This window comes from Euphorbia lathyris, chromosome 5 (assembly GCF_963576675.1).
Source record: "Euphorbia lathyris chromosome 5, ddEupLath1.1, whole genome shotgun sequence".
NCBI lineage: Eukaryota > Viridiplantae > Streptophyta > Magnoliopsida > Malpighiales > Euphorbiaceae > Euphorbia > Euphorbia lathyris.
This window is the reverse complement of record NC_088914.1, coordinates 77,270,261-77,293,981: the sequence shown is the minus strand read 5'-3', so window position 1 is coordinate 77,293,981 and position 23,721 is coordinate 77,270,261. Positions and strand designations below refer to the sequence as shown.

The following is a 23,721-nucleotide window of genomic DNA, read 5'->3' as shown; positions in this document are numbered from 1 at the left end:
AATCCTTTCTAGGGGACTCACCATAAGGAGCTCTGTTTTCCCCTTTTGCGCATGAATGGAACCAGGAATTTGGTTCTGATTCCTTTGCACTTCGCCCACCTGACCCAGGGCTTCATCCAAGTCGTTTATGATGGACTCATTCTCAAAAGATCCTTGAGCGCCATACTTGGCGGACCAGTATCCGCCCATATCAGGCTTCGCCATCTGCACAAACATTCAAGGGTCAAAACTTAAAACTTGATGAACAGATAAAAGTAAAAGGCAACTTACCTGTTCTATCTCCCCAACAGGCCTGGCGGACCTCATGGCATCCGCCATAAGCTTAGGGCCTCCAGTGGCTATAGGCTTCCTCCTTTTTAGTGGCAGCTCGACCACTATTCCCGCAGGGCGTTTTCCAGTATCCGTTTGAGGATTCACCGCTTGATCTTTCCTACGCGCTTCAGCCTCTAAAAACTTCCTACGCTTCTCTGCAATAGCGTGATTGGCCTTAGATAAACCCCTGCCAAGGAAAACATTGAAGTAATCAAAGTTCAAGAAGAAATAAAAGTTACATTGGTCAAATTGCGCAATCTTAGAGTAAATGAATTGCTCCCCCTCTCGGCGAATCAATGGAATATCGCTCATCATGAAGGCTAAAGCGTCTGCGTATGTCCATGCATCCGCCTTGATCTTCTTCATGAGCTCCGCCACCACTTCATCACTATCGGTCAATATTCGCATATCGCCCGCCATGTGTAAAGGCTTGGGATTCCAAAACGAGGGAAAACCCAGAGATTCGCCCTCTTTTATCTTCACGTAGAAGAATTTCTCATCCCAGCAATGGACATTGGACATTTTGTCACTAAATGGCGAATATACCCCGAGTTTGGCGAAAGTGAGATAGGATTCGGACTTCCGTTGCGAGGGTTTATGGAAAGCTCTAAAAACACGACCCGTATATACCACTCCTAAATTTGAGACGAGGTAGCAGTCTAAACCAATATCCAACCAACCGTTGGGGTGCAGTTGGCTGGCTGTAATATCAAAGTAGGAGAGGATGTCCGCCATCATCTTTGGGAGAGGAAGCCGGAACCCTCTCCCTACATGACTGCAATATACTGTTAGAAAACCGCTAGGCGGACAGGAAGGTCGTTGATGGGCTGCGGCTAACTGAGTCTCATAATTATTGATCCAAGGGAAGCGATTCGCCAGATCCACTAGATCCGCGGCACTCATACGAGACGGAGTAGACTCCGCTCGAGGGTTCTTTTTCCTAGGTGGGATAGAAGAAGAGGCCATTGTCCCCAGAAAACACCTAGCCTTAACGGCCGGAGCGGTACCGGAGACAGAGGTAAAAAGAACTGGATATCTGGTGGAACGAGTTTGGTAGCGATTACACGCTAAGTTACTACACCCAGCTAAATCAGAGCTAATCGTGTCCTCGGAGGAAAAGGAGTTCTCCGATGACGAAGTGGTCCAACTAAAATCAACTACTATTTCAGGGGAAGAGGTCGAATTAAAAAACTCTGAAGTTGATCTAGAAGATGAAGACGAACTTCTAAACATTCAAAGAAAAGTTAAACAGAAGAAGATGAACTTACATATGAAATCGAAAGCTTGGAACGAAACTCTGAAAATTCCCAGGAAAAGTTTCGAACAATAAAGGAGACAATGAAGAAGAAATGGAGAAGAAAGAGAAAGCGAAAGAGGAAGAAGGATGTTTTCTCCTTCCTGGGACAGTGCGTCCACTACACGTGTCATTCATCAATTGGCATCGAACAGGGTGCTCATTAATGCAGATGTCTATGACGGCGCGCGGAAGCTCAAAAGCCCTAAAGGACTTTAAGGGAATTTTAGGGGGCTTCTGATAACATAGAGATATTATCCCGAGGACCAAAAGGGATATTCACCTTGAGAACGCCGCGTATTAATCCCCAAAGGAGAGCCGGCAGGCGGATCTCCACGGTTCTGCTCAGAGAGATCCGCTGGCGAACCTATGAGGCGAATCTCCTCATTCACCTGATTCGCCACTATAACGGCTGGCCGCCGACTCGGCCATAAAGACCATTAATGAGTTATCAATTAGCTAACCGCCAGGTTAAAGATAACCTGTAACCGCCATTAATGGAGCATTAATGGAGGCTTTCTAGTTGCCTGAAGGTTACGACTTCCTAGCTATATATAGCCTGCATCCCTAGGCTATCAAGGTACACATTCTCACAACCTTTGTCAATTCAGTTTGTTTCCTTGATTCACCTTACTGACTTTGGCATCGGAGCTTCCCCCCGTCGAACCCAACGACGCCCCCACATGGACGGAAGTTGATAAGAATTTCTCTACTTGTTATCACAACATAGTGATTTGTGCTACTTCTCTCCTAATTCTTGTAGGAATCGCTTCATCTAGAGCATTTCTTTACACGCTTCAGCATCTGCAGTAAATTCTACCTCTGTCGTTGATAGAGCAACACATTTTTGTGACTTTGATTTTCATGAAATTGCTCCTCCTAAAAATGTAATCAGGTATCCTGAAGTAGATTTTTTGGAATCAATATCTCTTGCCATATTGGCATCCGTGTAGCCAGTCAATTCAAATTTTCCATCACCAAAGTATAAACTCATTTTGGAGGTACCCTAAAGATATCTGAGAATCCATTCACTGCGTTCGAATGCTCTTTGCCTGGTTTAGATAGAAATATGCTTATAACGCCAACTACGCGCGTTATGTCTAGCCTCATGCAAATTATTGCCTACATCAAACTACCAACAACCGAGGAATACGACACATTATACATGTTTTCTTTTTCTTTCTCACATGTAGGACTCTGCTATGAACTAAGCTTGAAATGACTAGGAAATGGAGTAGAAACTGGTTTTGCTTTATCCATGTTAAACCGCTTTAGTACCTTCTCGATATAACTTGCGTATGATAACCTCAACTTCTGATCTTTCCTAAGTCTTTCATAGACAAACTCTTGATCAAGTCTTTCTTCAGCTTGTTAATTTTGTTATTGATTTGTCCTAGAATCAACATGTCATCGACATAAAGAAGAAGTATAATGAATTCACCATCATCAAATCTTATCACAAATACACAATGGTCTGAACAAGTAGCCCTTCGATATCCATGCTCAATCATAAAGGAGTCAAACTTCTTGTACCATTGTCGAGGTGCCTGCTTAAGTCCGTATGAACTCTTCTTCAGCAGACATACCAAATCTTCTTTTCTTTTGACTTTGAATCATTCTGATTGCTCAACTCTTTCTTCGGCTTGCTAATTTGGTCACCATTTTATCCTACGATCAACATGTCATCGACATAAAGAAGAAGTATAATGAATTCACCATCATCAAATCTTTTCACAAATACACAATGGTCTGAACTAGTCCTTCGATATACATGCTCAATAATGAAGGAATCAAACTTATTGTACCATTATCGAGGTGTCTGCTTAAGTCCATATAAGCTCTTTTTCAACCGATGTACCAAATCTTCTTTTCCTTTGACTTTGAATCCTTCTAGTTGTCCCATGTAAATTTCTTCTTCAAGATCTCTGTGAAGAAAAGTTATCTCCATAGTTGTTCGATCTTGATATTCAAACTTGCAGCAAACCGAGTACAGCCCAATGGATGACATCTCCACTGCGAGTGAGAAAATCTCTTCAAACTCAATTCCTTTCTTCTGATTGAAACCTTTTACAACTAGCATTGCCTTAAATTTAGGCTTAGAGTTGTTTTCTTTCATCTCCAATCGACACACCCATTTGTGCTTGAGTGCTTTTCTACCTTTTGGTAAATTCACTAGATCATATGTGTGGTTCTCATGCAGAGATTACATCTCTTAATGCATAACTTTCAACCACTCAACTTGTTGATCATGAATCAATGCTTCTTAATAGTATTCTGGTTAATCACTTGGAGAACACCTATCCATATCCTGGCCGATCTTCTTGGTTGAAATTCAACTGTTGGCTCTTCATGGGTTTTTTCTTCTAGCCCCTCATCAGCTACATCATTTTTTATACCGTCAGTTGTATGACTATCACTCGTGCCATCATCAATAGGTACACTTATAACGGAATCATTAACTTGACCATCAATATCATTGGATTCTTCTCACTCGTCATTGTACTCAAATGGAGAAAGAATTGGATCTAAATTTGCTGAATATATTTTTTTTTTTTTTGGATAATCTCTTCCGCAGTCTTCAAATGTTCTCTTTAAAGAAGATAACATTTCTACTTCTAATAATTTTTTAGCTACATGATCCTATAAAATATTTATTTTGAATTGTAAAAGAACAATTGGATATTTAATATGCTGAAATAAATATTAAGGAATTAACCACTAAAATTAGAATAATGATTAGATTCAAGATTTGTTTTTTTTTTTTGACCGAGGTAATAATACTACTAGACCAAAGTTCCAAAGACCAACGAAGTAGAAGAAAAAAAAAACAGAAACAATTAGAAAAGTTAAAAGCAATATTTTGCACCAATAAGAGAATGACACATAAGGGTGTCAACGGTTAGAAAACTTAGAAGAAATAGGAAAAGAGACGTTGATATCTAACTGCCGGCCATTTGCTAATTTCCTATAATTCCAAACATTACGGCCTTTTATCCTCAACCGCCGGTTAATCGGCGTATTAATGTAATAATCCAACAAGTAAGATCCATTAATCAATTAATTAAATTATTACTAATTCATGTTATTTTCTTATTTTTAGCATTTAACTAGACATTTGGAGGTGAAATATGTCATCTGAGTATCACGATAAATCTTTCTTCTTTTCTCTTTTCCATATTTTTTTTAAACATAAAAAAAAGAGAAACAATAACTAGAAACCAAAACAAAAAAATTAACCGGGATGATCCGGGTAAAATACACCAAATTTTTTATCCCACAGAAATACTAGGTTAGCGAATATACAACCACGGAATCTCTAAACATGAAACTCTAATAAGATAATCGTGAGTAATATTAGTTATGAACGATTCTATTTCGTATGATCTAATTAAATGTGTTATGCAGTTTAGTTTAGTTTTTTTTTTTGTAAATAAAAAGTTAGGTAAGGTTAGGACATGACAAACCACAGATCTCGATGAGGATTTAAAGTGGAATTTACAGATTATCCATAATAAGGATTAAATTTTAACGGAATGAGGAATCAAACCTCAAACCTAGCAAACAGATATTCAACTCCTTACCATTTATATTTCGTTCATTATTTATTAAAGGGTCAATTACATGAATACCATAATTAAGTACAAAATTACAACTAAATCATATCACCAAACTTAATTCTTAATATGTCATTATTCCCTATATATTATGATTTTGCACCATAATTTAAAAAAGGGTCAATTACATGAATACCATAATTAAGTACAAAATTACAACTAAATCATATCACAAAACTTAATTCTTAATATGTCATTATTCTCTATATATTATGATTTTGCACCATAATTTAAAAAATCTAGACTCCAATTCATAAATCATAAACCCTAGAAAATATATTTTAGACTTCTAATTTATAAATTCTAATCTCTAAAATATATTAAAAGTACTGATTTTACTAGTTTAGAAAAAATAATCGGTATCCAAAAAATAATAATTTGTATTTCTATTTTAGAAAGTTCAAAATAATAACCTATTTTATTTTTTATTTTAATATCTCGTGTACTTTTTTATTTATAAACTACGCAATACATTTATTAATTTATACTTAAAGTAATATAATAATCATTAAATTCAAGTAGGGATATATAATGTGCGATAACTAAATATATTTCTTTAAACTAGATATATATAACCTTGTATTATATACTATTATTTTGGGATTAAAGAAGTATTAATGAGTGTTGTTGTATCTTAATTGTCAACCATATACTATATATTTCACTTGCGAGAAAAAGATTGTTTAAAAAGATTATTGAGGTCGGGCAGCTCGTGAATCAATTCATTAGAAACGGGGAAGGTTTTCCAATTAATCTGTGAAACCTAATAATAAAAATAATAGGTGCCACATAACTTCATGAAATTTTATATATAACCTCTTCTAAAGCAATTATAAACAACACGTGGAGCAATCAAAGAAGACTGTATGATTACACATTCAATTCTAATCTTGCGGATTGATTTGAGGACAACGGTTACAGTTGATGCAACTGTTTCAAATTGACATCAAACATCTTTTATTAAGCAGCTGTCACGTGGAATCTAGCTCATTTAGAGCAATACAATCATGTCATTCTATAAATAAAAATATACAGTGTACATCAAAAGGTAACATTCTCCTTTTATATTTCAACTACATACTTTTCAATATTTTTCTCATTAGGTTGATTCTTTTTCTATCTCATCTCTAGCATTAGAATGACCCGAGAAAGCTCACCTCAAATTATCCCACATCAAATGGTACAGTGAGTGTGGAACGAAACAACGAAGTCACGACTCATCTAATTATTCTTTTGATCCCTTCATCAACAAACCTTCTACAAAGATCCAAAATTATTATAGACGCAAATGATAATCCAGTTGGACTTTTATATATTATCCTAGAGTTGGAATAGTGTATGGATGCATGTTTGGGTTCGTTGGATCTGGAACGGAGAAGTTTAGGGATGAAATTACTTATGGTATCATGCAGGAATGAATGAACGTCCTCAAAGCCAAACATGTGACAAAAATGGTGAATGTTGGAGAAGATCTCAAAGAAGCTAGGGAAGACAATAAACGTGTAAACAAGCGAGACTCTATTTCTTATTTTACCGGACATCATATCGTCCAAAATTTTCCTCTTAAGCGAGATCTACCTTGGGATTCCCATCAAGAAAACACAAAAGACTGATCTAGAGGAAGAGAGCCCAGTCTCCGTTATTTCCAATGTTATCATTCCGTAACTCCTTTTAGAGAGCATAACAAAGGAGGATCTGAAGAATCATACTCTCATCCCCGCAAAAAAAAAGGTCATCTCAAAGGCGGAGAATGAAGAAAAGCTACCTACTAGGATCTAAGGATCGACGACAGTCCATATACCAACAATCTACTGAGAGACTTGAAGGGAACGAAGCTCCTTTTAATAAGGAAGAGATGTACAATCTCATCCTCAGGGAACTTTGAAATATCATGGCTGATGCAGACATTAACACTACGATCCTAGAAGCCGCTAACACTAGTTCACCATTGTGTACAGATATCCTGATAAAACTGATGTCATGGGGATTCAAATAACATTCGCTCGAAGAGTATAATAGATTGGACAATCCCACTAAACACGCGAAGAATTTTTGAAGGTCGCTAGTGACTACGATAACCACTGATGTTGTCATGTGAAGACTCTTTCCCAAAACTCTAAAATATGCGGCCGCCTATTGGTATGAAAAACTATTACTTGGATCCATTCAGAACTTTAATCAGACCCCGAATGAGCTTTTTCAACACTTCATGACATCGATACCAAAGAGCGTGCAAGATACGAATTACTTAACATCTCGCTACCTTATCTATGTTTTCTTTTTTTATTTGTCTTTTTTTTCTTTTCAAAATGACTAAAATAAAGATTTTGTACATTTACATTCTTTTTTCGCATATGTTCCTAAGTGTAATCGTTTGCATTGTTAACTCTAACTAAAAATTGTATTTTCAGCTTTTTATGAACTCAATTGTTAGGTTTAATTGAAGTTAGATTAATTTTCCAAATTCAGAATCTGGTGAAATCCACTAATTTTTTAATTTCGGTTTATCTAACTGATATGGATTGGATTTTTTTATTTTTATGTATTTTGGTATGAATAGATTTTCACATTCATTGAAGTTGGAGACATATGAAGAAAATAATTAAAGAGGTATTGAAACATTATATTTTTTTTATTGAAACATTATACTTAGAATGAAGTTTATATCGATTATGATGCTCAAAATCATAAAATATACATTAATTATGGGATATTGAGACAATTGCTTTTGCAACACTGGCCTTTATAATTAATAACCATTATATTGTGGTAAATTGTTATTATTTCTAGAGTGTTTATTATTCATATTTATGTAAGAAATTTCTCCCATGAACCAATGCATCAAGTTGGTATATTTTTTTTAAAAGAAGAACATAACTACCTCTTATTTAGAGAGCTAAAGGTGCATGACACTTGATACCACGAATAAATGTGAAATACTATCCTTTTCAACTATAACAAGTTAAATTTCTATTATAATTATTAAATTTTATTTGTGTCTTACTACCTTTTCTATCTTTTAAATATATAATAATTTTTATTTTTTATTACTTTATTATATTGTTACAAAATTCATATGAATTTTCTTATTATTTTGATTTTTTTTTATCTATAACAACTATTTAATTCAAATGTAAATATATATATATATAAAATTTCAAAAGTAGATAAATCCTAAAAAACAATAAATTGTCATTTTAAAAAAACAATAAATTATAGCAATTTATACAATAACATTAGCATAATTATATACGTATATTACCATAACAATCATATGTAAAAAAATTTATTTATTATTATTAAAAAATATTACAGCTAATTCAAAAAAATATAACAATAACTCAGACATCATCACTAAAAATAACAAAAATGAAAGTTAATACAATGATAGAAGATATTAAATTACCAATCATAAAACTGATTAAATTATATTATATACAGTTCCTACAACATGTTGAGTTTTTGACTAATTACTTTATAAGTTTTAAATGCTAATCTTAAATTTTAAACTTTAAATTACTAGCTCTAAGTACTAAGCAAGAAACCTTAAATGTTAAATCTAAACCTTTAAATTTTAATTTTTAAACTCTAAACTTAAATAAAATTATAAATCCTAAACTCTAAAATCTAAAATCCTAAATTCTAAAAGTTAAATAAATTGAGCATTTTGTTTGGAGTTAAGCTATAAATTTTTCATTAACATTTTTGAGAAATTACAAATAATTAATACCCTAATTTAAGAAAGGTTAAATTTCAAAAAAAATCCTTGTGGTTTGATGTTATTCCAAAAAAACTCTTGTGGTTTGTTATTACAAAAAAAAGGACTGTGGTTTGCGCCGTTACCCGAAAAACGGAAATTGGCTTAACACCGTTAAAGTGCTGACGTGGCACATGGGTAAAACGGGAAAATCAAATTTTTTATTTTATTTTTTTCCTCTTCTCTCTCCTCCTTCTTCTTCTTCTCTCTCCTCCTTCATCTTCTTCCTTCTTCTTATTCCTTCTTCTTCTTCTTCCTTCTCTCCTCCTCCTTCTTCCTTCTTCCTTCTCTCCTCCTTCTTCTTCTTCCTTCTCCCTTCTTCTTCTTCCTTTTTTTTCTTCTTCTTTTTTTCTATTCTTTTTTTAAAAAAAAATTCCCTTACTAGAAGAAATCTGAAATTTTCCCGAAATCTGGAAATTTCCAGATTTCTTCGGAAATCTGGAATTCCAGAAATCTGGAAAATTTCCAGATTTCCGAAGAAATCTGGAAATTTCCAGTCCGAAACTTAAAAAAAAAAAGAAAAAAAAAGAAGGAAGAAGAAGAGGGATGAAGAAGAAGAAGAAGAAGAATGGAGGAGGGGAGAAGAAGAAGAAGAAGAAGGAAGAGGAGAGAAGAAGAAAGAAGAAGAAGAAAGAAGAAGAAGAAGAAGGAAGAGGAGAGAAGAAGAAGAAGAAGAAGAAGAAGAAGAAGAAGAAGAAGAAGAAGAAGAAGAAGAGAGAAGAGGGAAAAAAATAAAAAAAATAAAAAAATTCCATTTTCCCGTTTTACCCATGTGCCACGTCAGCACTTTAACAGTGTTAATCCAATTTCCGTTTTTCGGGTAACGGTGCAAACCACAGTCTTTTTTTTGTAATAACAAATCACAAGGGTTTTTTTGGAACAACATCAAACCACATGGGTTTTTTTTTAGAATTTACCCTTTAAGAAATTATAAAATTTTATTTCAATATTTTTAATGTGGAGAATTTTTAAGCCTATTAGTCAGACTTTAACTGGTTGGAGTACAAATATAAAAATAAATTCATTCTACAATGATTCAACATTAAAAAATAGATACACACCTCTTTATTGTTAGAGATGCAATAAACACCCCACAGATAAAGATGGAAATGTGGTGGAGGCCATGCATATAAAGATGAAAAGATGGCAGAGTCGGAACAGGGTCGGTCCTAACATTTTAGGGGGCCTAGGCGAAATAAGAGATAATAGACTCTTAATAAATAAAAATTGTACTTAAAAGTCTAAAAATAGAAATTTAAGCTCATTTTAAACCTAAAATATCATATTATTTGATCAATTTTTAGACCTAATGGATATTATAACTAAATTTATAACTAAAAAATAGTATATATTCAATAAAATTAAAAATTTTGGACCCCTTTTAGCCTTGGACCCTGGGCGGCCGTACCCCGGACCTATGCCCAGGGTCGGCCCTGAGTCGGAACTACCTCTTATATAGACAACTAAGGGTGCACGACACTTTCATACCCCTTTTTTTTGTCTTTTTCTCAGGTGAGTTCTGTTTCATGCATTTTATTACATAAGTCCAAAATTATTCACTGTGCCATTTTATTTTAAATTCAAAATTGTTTTAAATTAGAAACATTAAGGAAGCGGGATGTTTGAAGTTAAATGTGGATGCGGCATGGTTCGAGGAATCGTCAAAAGCTGGCTTCAGGTGTGTTATCGCTGCCAAAAATGGTTGCGTCCCTAACGCACTGGAGGTTGCCACTGTCGATGCGTAATCGGTCTAGGAAGCACTTAGCTGGATAAATGACAATAACTGGAGCCATGTAGTTCTCGAGTCTGATGCGCAGATTGTAGTTCAATCACTGACCCTCACATCTAAGACAATCTCACCTTTTTATGTCATAGTCAAAGATTGTTAGATTATTTTACAGAAACTTATCGGGTATTCTGGCTCATATATTCTTGCTAGGAATGTATTTGATAGTGATCAATGGAGAGAGTGGTTCTCGGTTCCGCTCCATTTCTTTGTAGTATAAATCCAATTTCGCATTAAAAAACGAAAATTAGGGAGGAATATGAAATGCATAATGTTATTAATTAAGAAGAAAGCATAGTTGGGCACCGAAACCAAACATATGCTTTGCTAATCTAACACTCTTTTTTCTTAATGATTTTAACTTTTGTTATAATTACATAAAATCCAATCCAACCATAAAAAAGAAGTAAATAGAAGAATGAGTTAACGTTAACAAAACAACTAAGTGACAACGTGGCATTATGGGCCAGAGGTTGTTCATAAGCAAGCAAAAGAATCCAAATAAAAAAGCTAAACAATGTATAATAGGTAATTAAAAGGGAGATTTTGTCAAATTTGAAAGGTAAAAAATGAGATTAGTTCCGTTTAATCCCAACATAATGACTACCCAATTACCTTACCTTTAAGGAGCCGTTATTCCACTTGACACCTCACCCACTCATTATTATCCTTTATCATCCAATGCTAATCCCTTCAACATCCATTATCTTAATTTTCTCACTACATGATAATTGTTTCTTTAAGAAATTTATTAATTTTAAGTAATTTTTTAGAAATTTTATTTAAGTAATTAATTTAGTAAGTTCATAATTTTTATATAATTATAAAATTATAATTTAGTGGTATTTTATTAATAACAAATAAAAATTATAAAATTAAAGTTGTAAACATAAATTGTTTATCTTTAATAAATTCAATGAATATAATAAAAAATATCATTTTTTGAATTTTTTTTAACAATAATATTTAATGTTAGCTAAAAGATATTATATTAACAAAAATAAAAAAAATGAGAATTAAAAAAATAAAAGAATAAATAATATATATTTTATAACTAATAAATATAAATATATAACTTTTGGTGTATATATACTACACAAAATTTGTTAAGAATATACTGATAAAAATCAAAATTAAAAGATAAATTGATATATTTATATAACTAAGTATAATTTTATATGTAAAAAATCAAGGGCCTAAAAAGTTGATTTAAAAAAATAAAACCCTTTAGATATAGACTAATTAATATAATAGGTTGCAGAGATTAATAAATTGTAAGATACTTTTGTAATTTTATTAGAAGTAATATTAAGAATAAAAGTTCAAAAAATAGTTTATGATATAAAATATTTCTTTTTTTTAATCAAATATAAAATATTTCTATTATTATCAATTAAAAGCCGTTTGACTTTAAATATTGTAAATGATATAATTAAAACTCTAATATGAGTGAGCTGATCAATTTTATATATTAGGGTAAATTCCAAAAAAAAACCTCGTGGTTTGATGTTGTTCCAAAAAAACCCTTGTGGTTTGTTTTTACAAAAAAAAAAAGAATGTGGTTTGCGCCGTTACCCGAAAAACGGAAATGGGCTTAACGGTGTTAATTTGCTGACGTGGCACAGGGGTAGAGTTGGAAATTCGATTTTTTTTTTATTTTTTATTTTTCTCTCTCCTCTTCTTCTCCTTCCTCCTTCTTCTTCTCCTCCTTCTTCTTCTCCTTCTTCCTTATTCTTCTTCCCCCTCCTTCTTCTTCTTCTTCTCTCCTTCTTATTCTTCCTCCTCCTTCTACCTTTTTTTTTCTTTTTTTTTTAAGTTTCGGAAATTTCCAGATTTCTGGAAATTTTCCAGTTTCCAGATTTCTTCGGAAATCTAGAAATTTCCGTCGGAAATCTGAAATTTTTCCAAAAATCTCACGGTTGGTGCGATTTCACCCCTTCGTCTACTGTATTTGATTCCAAATTAGGTTATCTTTTCAATAATGATTTTGTTCTTATCACTGCCGACATTTTAATCCTTAACGAATCTGTTAGTTTTATCCGCGACAATAATGACTTGCAGTCAGCCTCATCATCAAGGATATCATCCTCTGTTGTTAATGGTCCAGTATCTGATGTGTTAAGCGGCAAATTTACTTGGAAGGTGCATAATTTTAGTTCCAGAGTTCCGTAAATGGAAAAGGATTGAACGTCTGAATTTTAGACGTAAATTTCAGAAATTAAAAAAAAATAGAAGAAGAGAAGAGAGAGAGAGGGAGAAGAAGAAGAAGAAGAAGAAGAAGAAGAAGAAGAAGAAGAAGAAGAAGAAGAAGAAGAAGAAGAAGAAGAAGAAGAAGAAGAAGAAGAAGAAGAAGAAGAAGAAGAAGAAAAATTAAAAAAAAATTAAAATTTTTTTTTTTTTCAACTCTACCCCTTGCCACGTCAGCATTTTTAACGGTGTTAAAGCCTTTTCCGTTTTTCGGGTAACGGTGAAACCACGGTCATTTTTTTTTATAAAAACAAACCACAAAGGTTTTTTTAGAACAACATCAAACCACATGGTTTTTTTTTGGAATTTACCCTATATATTATTACTAAACTTTTTTTTAGTGACAAATTTCATTGTTTCATTCTACTTGTGCAATATACAGTCACTTATCAGTAATATATTAAATATATGTATTTTTTTTTTTTTTGAGGAAAGTTGAATTTGTATTACTGAATAGCTAGATTATATATATCTTGTAAATAATAAGGAGAAATTTCATCCGGCACCTCCTCTATAAGGATAACCTCTTCATCAAGATTTCGTCCCCATCTAGCTAGTTCATGTGCCACCTTATTACCGTCTCGTTTTGTATGTACGAGCTCTAAACTTTGAAAATCCAAGGCTAATGTCTTTATGTCCATAATCAGCATTGATCCGACACCATTTGTAACCAAAGCTCCATTTACTGCATCAACAATATTTGAGCTGTCAGTTTCGAGAATGATGTTGCGCCACCCTCCGTCTCGTGCCAGCTCCAAAGCCCAGATTGCAGCATGCATTTTTGCCGTTTCAGCGCTAAGGCTGAACTCATTTCGCTTCGCGGCCGATAACAGAACAGCACCCTCCGAATCACGGATTATTACACCAATCCCGCCCGGACCCTCCTCCGTCCATGCTACATCGGAGTTGATTTTGAATATCCCCAGCCCCGACGCCCACCAGACGACATCCTCCGCAGGATTAATGTTGTTGCTTCCATTTTCATTCTCTGATTTCTGTAGTATCAGCACCCATTCCCTTCTCATCTCCTCTGCTTTCTGTAAAATATCATAATCAGGCCTTATATCCTTTTGGTGCACTATTTGATTTCGAACAAATTATGTATTATTTCGTTCTAATTTTAAAACGTGTTCTACTTGAAAAAAAATAAAATATTTTATGGATCTTAAAGAAATTTTATGAAAAAAATCTATTTACAAATTTTTAATTTTCTAAAACAATTGATAAACATAGGATGTGTAAAACAAGTGAACATAATTTTGAGCTTTTTAATTTATTCAATCAACGATGTCTTAAATTAATCTAGTTTATTAATGTTAGCTTTCAATTAGTTACATTATTATAGATAAAAAATTGCTTAAACATTATTAATTATTATTTTTATACTTCCTTTCAAAAAAAAAAATATTATTATTTTTTTATATATATTTTTATAAAATGCGATTTAAAAGATATACTCAAGAGAGTACCACTTTTTCCTTTTTAAAAGAATAACTATCTTTTTTGTGTGTGAGCTAAACAAAAATAACTATCAATTCAACAAATTTTATTTATTTATTTTCCATGTAATATATATAATTCAACTAAAATATTGTTTTTATACATAAAATAAGCACACTATGCTTAATTAAGGAAGTTAAATGGCAAAGTCACCACTTATCATATCAAAAATCTAAAAAGTGGGATCCACTCTTAATCCAGCTATAAAAACCCTTTTCCACAATAGCATCTCTTTCTCTCTTGAAATCACACAACACCTGCCTTTCACTTTCCTCCATTTTCACTTCCTTTTCTCACTCTAAGCCTATACAGAGAGAACGCTCACGCCCAAAGCTTTTCTGCGGCTTTTTCACGCTTCCTCCTCCACGGCCAAGATCACCAAACTCAGGTGTACGGATTTTGCTATTCGCTTATAGCCACAATGGTCGACGTCGACCGGAGGATGACCGGCCTTAATCCGGCTCATGTAGCCGGATTACGCCGTCTCTCTGCTCGTGCGGCTGCTAATCCTGCTGCTACATCTCTTCCTGTACGGAACGGCTTGGTTTCATTCTCTACTCTGGCTGATAAAGTTATAACTCATTTGAGAAACTCGGGAATCCAAGTTCAAGCTGGTTTATCGGACGCTGAGTTCGCCCGTTCTGAAGCCGAGTTTGGTTTCGTTTTTCCTCCCGATCTTCGTGCCATACTTTGCGCCGGTTTGCCCGTTGGTCCTGGTTTCCCTGACTGGCGTTCCGCCGGAGCTCGGCTGCATCTTCGTGCATCGCTTGATCTTCCTATCGCTGCTATTTCCTTCCAAATTGCACGCAATACTCTCTGGTCTAAGTCATGGGGCCCGAGACCATCCGACCCGGAGAAGGCCTTACGGGTGGCGAGAAATGCGTTAAAGAGAGCTCCGCTTTTGATTCCAATTTTCAACCATTGTTACATTCCTTGCAATCCTTCTCTGGCTGGTAATCCGATCTTTTTCGTCGACGAGAATCGGATCTTTTGTTGCGGTTTGGATCTATCGGATTTCTTCGATCGCGAGTCTCTTTTCCGGAGCTCCGAGTCGGATCCTATCCTTCTAAAAAAGCAAAGATCCGTTAGCGAGAAATCGGCTGGGTCTTCGACCAATTATTCTCGTAGAAGCTTGGATACGGGTACAACAACTGCAGTTAGAACACCGAGATGGGTTGAGTTCTGGAGCGACGCAGCCGTAGACCGCCGGAGGAGAAACTCCGCTTCTTCTTCGTCTGAGTCATCCTCATCGTCGCCGGAGAGGTATTTTGATTTGCCTAGATCAGAGGTACCGAAATGGGTGGACGAGTACATAGAACAAATCGGGTCGGTTTTGAGGGAAGGCGGGTGGAAGGAAACGGATATAGCGGAGATCAAACACGTATCAGCATCAGGTTTCTTCGAAGGAGAGATGGTTTTGTTGGACAATCAATCAGTTCTCGACGCTCTACTCGTGAAAGCGGATCGGTTTTCTGATTCACTGCGAAAGGCCGGGTGGAGCTCCGAAGAGGTATCGGATGCATTGGGCTTTGATTTTCGGCCAGAGAAAGAAAAGAAACCGGCTAAGAAACTGTCACCTGAACTGGTTGAGAAAATCGGGAAACTGGCTGAGTCGGTTTCCAGGTCATAATAGACGGCATCTATATAGACTAAATTCTTTTTTTACCCCCTTTTTTGAATAGTGAAAATTGAAAATATATGGGGAAACGCGTTGTAACTTGTACTATGAAAACAAAGCGTATAAAAGTCTTTTAAAAAAGAAGAAAAACAGAGAGAGATCAAATTAAATGATGGTTTGGTTCTTTTACATAAATAATTAAAAATGAGGCATTTGTACATTTTTTTTTTGTTTTATAATATTATTGCTTGTTTAGGTTGATATTTAAGTGTTTACAGCTAATATTAAGAATAGTATAATGGTAAATATTAGCGAATTAAATTATAATATAAGTGGGAAATGTTATGATGAAGCTGAACTGGCTCAACTTTTTAAAAAATAAGTTGAGGTGGGGAATGCACGTGTGTGTCTTTTTAAGTAAAGAGAGCCGTTGTTGGGGTCCTATGGTGTGTAAATCAAGGCAAGGAGATATAACGACAACGGCGTCGTTTGTCACAAGTGGAGTGTCGTTTTCTTATTCTTTTTTCTGTGGAAGGAAAGGGGAAAATTGGTAGTGATAATTGATGGAGTTAGCAGTTACAGTACATGGCAGTGGGCAAACAAGTTGAAGGAAGGAAAATTAAATTCACTTCTTTTAAGAATGATAGTAGAATTGAAGTATTTTATTTTTGTGAAATGAGGCATTGGAATTTGGGAGAAAAGAGATTGGGTTTCCAGAGGGAAAATCTGACACAGGGAAACCTAAACCCTTCACAGCGTTTAGCTTTTAAGAGACAAAACAACGAGATGTTTTTTAAAATTTAGGGTGTGTTTGTGATTGGGAAATGTGGGGTGGGGGATTTGAAAACCCACGTCCACATTTGGAATTACCAAATGGATGTATTATTTTGCTCTCATGGTTTTTTTTTTAATGTATTTAATGGTAAATTTTAATGAGGTTTATAACTAAGATCAATTTGATTCCTGTATAACAGATAAGGTATGATATTAAGCGAATATAAACATGTTTAAATGGTATATATAAAGCTCGAACCACCATTTAGAAAAGAAGACATGTCACAAAAGACCTATTCAATACGACCCAATCTTAGGGCCTTAGTTTGGAAGTTTTCATAGATATATATGTCAAGAATTAACCCGTTACAACAATCACGTCCAATCCCGTAAATCACGGACCAAGTGGGTTGAGGGATACTGAGCGCGATATACAAGCACGCGTTCTTCTATCAACAAGTAACACGTAGTATGATCTGCTCCCAAGTTTATAATCACCTCTTATAGCTCAATTATAGTATGAATAGAGTATGTACAATATTTTATTCATTCATTAAGCTTATATTGCAACTTTGATTTACTGTTGTGATCATCCTCAAGTATTCTCACAAATCTTACTTAGGCATCGGAACGAATTAGCCGGATTTCGCCCCCTTTGACCTTGTTTCTGTCCTATCGCAAGTTTATAAGTGGACTTACAGGATTCAACCATATCAAATTGGTGCGGTGGGCGTGGACTAACATAACAATGACTCACTTAAACAATTCCATCAAGTTTCCTTCCACGAGCACACACCCTATATATGGAGTCCAAAGATTGGTGGCAGAAGTTAAAGATAAATTGGAGATAGAAGAAGAGACTACCAAATATATGAAAATACAGCCTGGTCTATTTGACATTACACCGTCAAAAGTTGTTGTCACTATTGAGACGGACCACCGGTAAATCGACAAAGATGACTGTAACTAATACGGAAAGGTCAACGACGGAATCAATCTGTCTTCTTATAACTCTGGGGGAATGTTTACGGTCCTGCCTATCACAGTCCTCTCACTCATTCCGTTATACAAAAATTAAATATAATTTCGGGAAATTAATTTAATGGTTGTATACGGCTAGTAGTAATAAGAACCTAATGGGTCACACATAAGACTTGGAACCAAAAAAGATGAATGAATGTTAATTAATAGATGGAAGCCCAATATAGTCCATAAAGGCCCAAATAATGAAGGGGACGAAATACATGTATTATATATATACATGTGGAAATTAATTTATTTTAGACAATTACTAGTTTTTGGCCCGTGCGATGCACGGATTCATCTTAACATATAAATATTAACAAAAATATAATCTAATAATTACAATTAATGATATAAAGGTGCTATATAAATTAAATATTATTATTTTATCTTCACATTTACTTTAAATAATCTTTTTATAGATAAATATAACAATATAATTAAAATTAATATGTTATATATTATATTATATTTTTTATCAGTAAAAAATGAGGAAGTGACACCTCAGCTCTATCGTTACTGTTTTATATTATATATAGATAGATATATAGATATGCAGAGAATTAGAAAGATTTTAGGGATTAATTTAAATTTTGTAGAACTCTTAGATATAGTATGGATAAATTAATATTTTTATAGATAAATATAATAATATAATAAAAAATAATATATCATATATTATATTATATTTTTTATCAGTAAAAAATGAGGAAGTGACACATCAGCTTCATCTTTACTGTTTTATATTATATATATAGATATATAGATATGCAGAGAATTAGAGAGATTTTAGAGATTAATTTAAATTTTGTAGAACTCTTAGATATAGTATGGATAAATTAATATTTTTATAGATAAATATAATAATATAATAAAAAATAATATATCATATATTATATTATATTTTTTATCAGTAAAAAATGAGGAAGTGACACATCAGCTTCATCTTTACTGTTTTATATTATATATATAGATAGATAGATATGCAGAGAATTAGAGAGATTTTAGAGATTAATTTAAATTTTGTAGAACTCTTAGATATAGTACGGATAAAATAATCTTTTTATAGATAAATATAATAATATAATAATATAATTAAAATTAATATATTATATTATATTATATTTTTTATCAGTAAAAAAGGAGGAAGTGACACCTCAGCTCCATTGTTACTGTTTTATATTATATATATATAGATATATAGATATATAGATATAGATGATTAGATTATAATTATGGTTAAATTAATTATGGGATAATTAAGTTAGAAGGTTTAAAGTGGTTAAATTGCTTCTATCAAACAACTTAATGTTATCTTTATATTTAGAATATAACTCCAAAGAAGTTATCTAAAAACTATAGATAATATTTATGGAGTATTTATTTAAAATAAAACTCTAAAGAAGTTATCTAATAATTGTAGATAATATTTATGGAGTATTTATTATTATTAAAAAAGGAGAAAAGAAAAGAGGATACAAGGGGAGAAGGTCAAGCAAAGGGAAAGAAATAAAAGTAAAGACGAAACAAAAGATTACATAAAGCGGATATGTGCAACATTGCACAAGTCATCAAACAGGAATGCCTGGCAGAAGTGAGGAGCCGAGTCCCACCAATGGTTGTCATCAGCCGATTGCCCATAGGCTGCTAGCCGATCGGCCGCCTGATTACCTTCCATGTAGATGTGAGTAACCGTCCAATTCATTTCGGTAAGTCTGGCAAGGCACTTCAGCCACTCTCGTCTAACGTTCCACGGCACCTCTCTCTCCCTGTTTCGAAGCAGATTCACTGCATATCTGGAATCAGACTCAATCCATAGGCACCTCCAATTCCTTTCCCACGCCTCCTTGACTGCATGGATGATTGCCTTCATTTCCGCCTCGTGTGCTTGGGAATTCTGGATAGGAAAAGCATAACTTCCGATATTGAATCCTCTATAATTTCGAAACACTCTTCCGGCACCCGCATTACCATTGCGATCTGCTGCACCATCCGTGTTCACCTTGATCCATCCATACAATGGAGCGACCCATCTCACCGTCACAAAGTCCGGTTCAGGAGGAGGCCGAGCCCGGTCAGTTGCTATCCCGTCGAACTAGAGAATAAAGTGCAGCAGGCGAGTTTTCAGAATTTGGATTGAAGGAAGCTCACACTCAAAGATCGCTCGGTTGCGAATGGTCCAAATGAACCAGCAGCAGGTGACCACAGAGTACCACCAACGCTTTCTCCTGCTTCTTCTGACACGGGCCGCACAAATATCGGCAAAAAGATCAGCAAAGTCAGGTGAGAATCTGCAACCTATCTCATTCAGATCAAAAACAAGTTTCCATAAATCCTTTGCAACCCTGCAAGTAGCGAACAGGTGACCAATATCCTCACCATCCGCCTTACACAATTCACATCTCTGTGCAAGAGTTATTCCCCATGCCTGAATCATGGACTGAACTGCAATTCTTCCATGCATGAGTTTCCAGCAGATGGTCGCTCGACTAGGGGGAATGGAGGTGCTCCAAATCAGTTTGCTCCATTCAACAACATTCCCGTGACGTTTCTCAGTATAGAAATCTTTCACCGTCAGCTTTCCCGAGGGTGCCGGCATCCAGATGCAGCTATCGCGATCATCAATAGCTTCAGTACCTCGAATTGCCTCCTGAACACTACTCGGGAGAGAATCCAGGTTAGTCCAATTACCATTAACACGAAATTCATGAAGGGCCTGAACATGCTAGCTTGTGATTTCCGTGGAATGTTAATCTGGTCTGCGATCACATAATATTTATGGAGTATTTATTTAGAATAAAACTCTAAAGAAGTAACATAATTCTATCTAATTATGGTTTAGATACAAGAGGCTATTTATATCCCCCCTTATAGTTGAATTGAGGCTAACCCCTAATAGAGAGAGAAATTCGACCCCTACCGTAGAGGACCGAATTTCCACCGCTTGCTTCCATTCAATCGATTCCATTTCTTTCTCTTTATCCTTGATCTTGTGTTGATTTATTAGAGGCAATCTATTTTGGTTGCTATTCATCGGTTGAGATTCTAACTTGTTTGATCTTGTCTTTTGGTTTGTGCTCGCGAACTCGAAACTAGAGTTGAGGGCACTTCACTAACAACAGTAGATAGTTCTTCTAAAAGGTATTTCCTTCTATCCTTCTTTGTATGAAATAACGATTAACGGATCTTGGTTTAAGGAAATAGGTTAAATTTTTTATATTTCCGCTGCCAAACGTTTGCCTATTTTTCTTCAGTTGTATCAGAGCCTGCGTTAAATTCGTTATTTCATATATGAAAATAAAAGGTTTTTCAATCAGATTGAATAAATATTTATTGTTAGGTTAATTAATAAAATTATTTTGATTAATTAATCTAAAGATAACAGAATTTTGATTACCTGATAATTAAAACTGATTATGCAAAAGTTCCTGATTAATTTGGTTGATAATCATTATAAAAAAACTAATAGTTTTATGGTTAGATTAATAAAAATTTGTTTTATTGAATATAAAAGATAAAACAAAAAATCTTTGAAAGTTTTCTGATGTTCTGAAAATTGTTTTAAAATCGTTTTGAAACAAATATATATTTATATGTTTTCAGAAATAAGTAGTTTTCTGTTTTGATTATCAAATAAAATGAATTTATTTAAAAGTTTGTTTTACTTAATATTTGATATATGTAAATCAAAGTGTTAAATGAATTATACAAATTAAATGGGATATGCATAATGTAATTTTTGTATAGTTATATTAATCTAATATGTAATTGTTGCAGTTTGATTAGATTAGATATAAGGGATACAAAATTAATGGAATTAAAATTGGATGAAAGTTAATTTGACAAGTTAATGTGATTAACCTAAATATTACATAAATAATTTATGTAATCAACCAATTAAATTTATTTAATTGAGTCTTTGCATGTTTGGAGTTATGGACATATTTGGACCCTCTATTTAGTCTTTTGGTATTTTTGAAAAATAGGATCTGTCTGTCCTGTCTATCTACTATCTATTGTAATTTCTCCTCTCATCTAATTCCCTTCAAATTAGTAAAAGTTTTTTTTAGTAGTATAGAAATTAATATTGATGTAATTTCAAGGTGACATGGAGAAGACGGGGGACCTAAAGAGAAATATGTAATAGTTAGTATTTCCTTAGGTTTGACCTTTTATTCCGTTTCTGGCTCAACAGAATAATTTAGATAATATGTCCATAACTGCCAATGTAAATTGTATGTGTTTGATGTATGCTAAAACAAATCAAGACTAGGTTAGATTATGAGACTAATTAAAATAAAAATCCCTCACTAATTAAAAGTTAAGTCAATAAGCAAGTTATAAAATAGTTGTCTTGCTAATATTATAATTCAGCCGACAGTACTGGGGGCCTTTGGGCTGTTGAGTCACTCAAGCTCGCGGTCTTATGGTAACACATGAATTATCGAAAATCGTTTTCATGAATATAAGGTTACGACTTAAACTAGCCTAGAATAATTGGATGAGTCACTCATGTTGTTCAAAGCTAGTAGGCAATATGGTTGGGATTAATAACAAAGATGTATTAGTTACTAATGTGGTTAGTAACCCAATAACTTAAGAGTCATATTGTTGATATGATTGATTACACGAATCTACCTATCGAATGAGGCTAACTTGTTGAGTCACTCAAGGCGAAACTTCACTAGATAGGATCCTAGCCCATTAAAGAATTTGTGAAATTATTCGGATTAATATTGAGGGCTATTAATTTGGCAAAATAGTGGGAGCAGTTCAAGATAAAATATAAAGTCCTATAATTTTAAATTGATATACTTTAAAGCAAATGAATAACATACGTTCACTCTTTCTCACTCTCAGGTTAAATTAAAACACTCTCTTAAAATCATGACTAAAACCAATTTGCAAAATATACTTATCGATAACAAGTTGAACGGTTCAAACTTCACCGACTGGTATCGCAACCTGAAAATAGTTTTGAAGTTCGATAAGATAGGGTATGTACTTGATACATCGATAACCCCTACCCCAGCTGATGATGCTCACATCAAAGAGATCGATGCTTACCATAAGCATAAGTCTGATGACGATCACGCAGGATGCATCATACTTGCATCAATGACACCGGAATTGCAAAGGCAACATGAGAAGATGGATGCCTATTCCATTGTCGCGCACCTGAAAGAGTTGTTTGGGAAACAGACTCGGTGCGAATGCTACGAGATATCAAAGCTGTTGTATCGATGTAGGATGCAAGAGGGAACATCTGTGATGACACATTGTATCAAGATGATTGGCTATATTATCAAGCTTTCTAATATTGGATTCGCGATGGATCATGAACTAAGTGTAGACTTACTTCTTCAATCCCTCCCAGAGAGTTATTCACAGTTCATCATGAACTACCAAATGAATGACTTGCAAACCTCTCTTGAAGATCTTGCAAACATGCTCAAGACGGTTGAGCCTAATATGAAGAAAGACAAGGCAATACCAGCTCTTGTCATTGAGGGATCAAGGAAGAGGAAATGGAACCCTCCCAATCGTAGACATCCCAAGAAGGACAAGAGGGCCATGCCCACTAAAGCTAAGGGGAAGCAAGTGAAGAAGCCCAAAGGAGAATGCCACTTCTGTGGCAAAGACGTGCATTGGAGAAGGAACTACAATGAGTACCTAGCCTCCCTCAAGAAGGGAAAAGACTGTGCTTCTACATCTGGTATGTTCTATATTGAAATAAATACAATTTCACAGTTTGAATCTTGGGTATTGGATACCGAATATGGATCTCATATTTGT

At 34.2% G+C, this 23,721-nt stretch overlaps 1 protein-coding gene across 1 annotated transcript; it reads left to right on the top strand.

Moving 5' to 3' along the window:
• Nucleotides 1-14,736: 14,736 nt before the first annotated feature.
• On the top strand, nt 14,737-16,298 carry LOC136228585 (uncharacterized). The gene has a single exon (XM_066017012.1). It carries the CDS (start codon nt 14,932-14,934, stop codon nt 16,138-16,140), a length of 1,209 nt encoding a protein of 402 aa, XP_065873084.1. The 5' UTR covers nt 14,737-14,931; the 3' UTR covers nt 16,141-16,298.
• Nucleotides 16,299-23,721: the final 7,423 nt, after the last annotated feature.

What these genes read in the sequence shown, in the direction of transcription:
- LOC136228585 (XM_066017012.1), top strand. Translation starts at nt 14,932, where the DNA reads ATGGTCGACGTCGACCGGAGGATGACCGGCCTTAATCCGGCTCATGTA.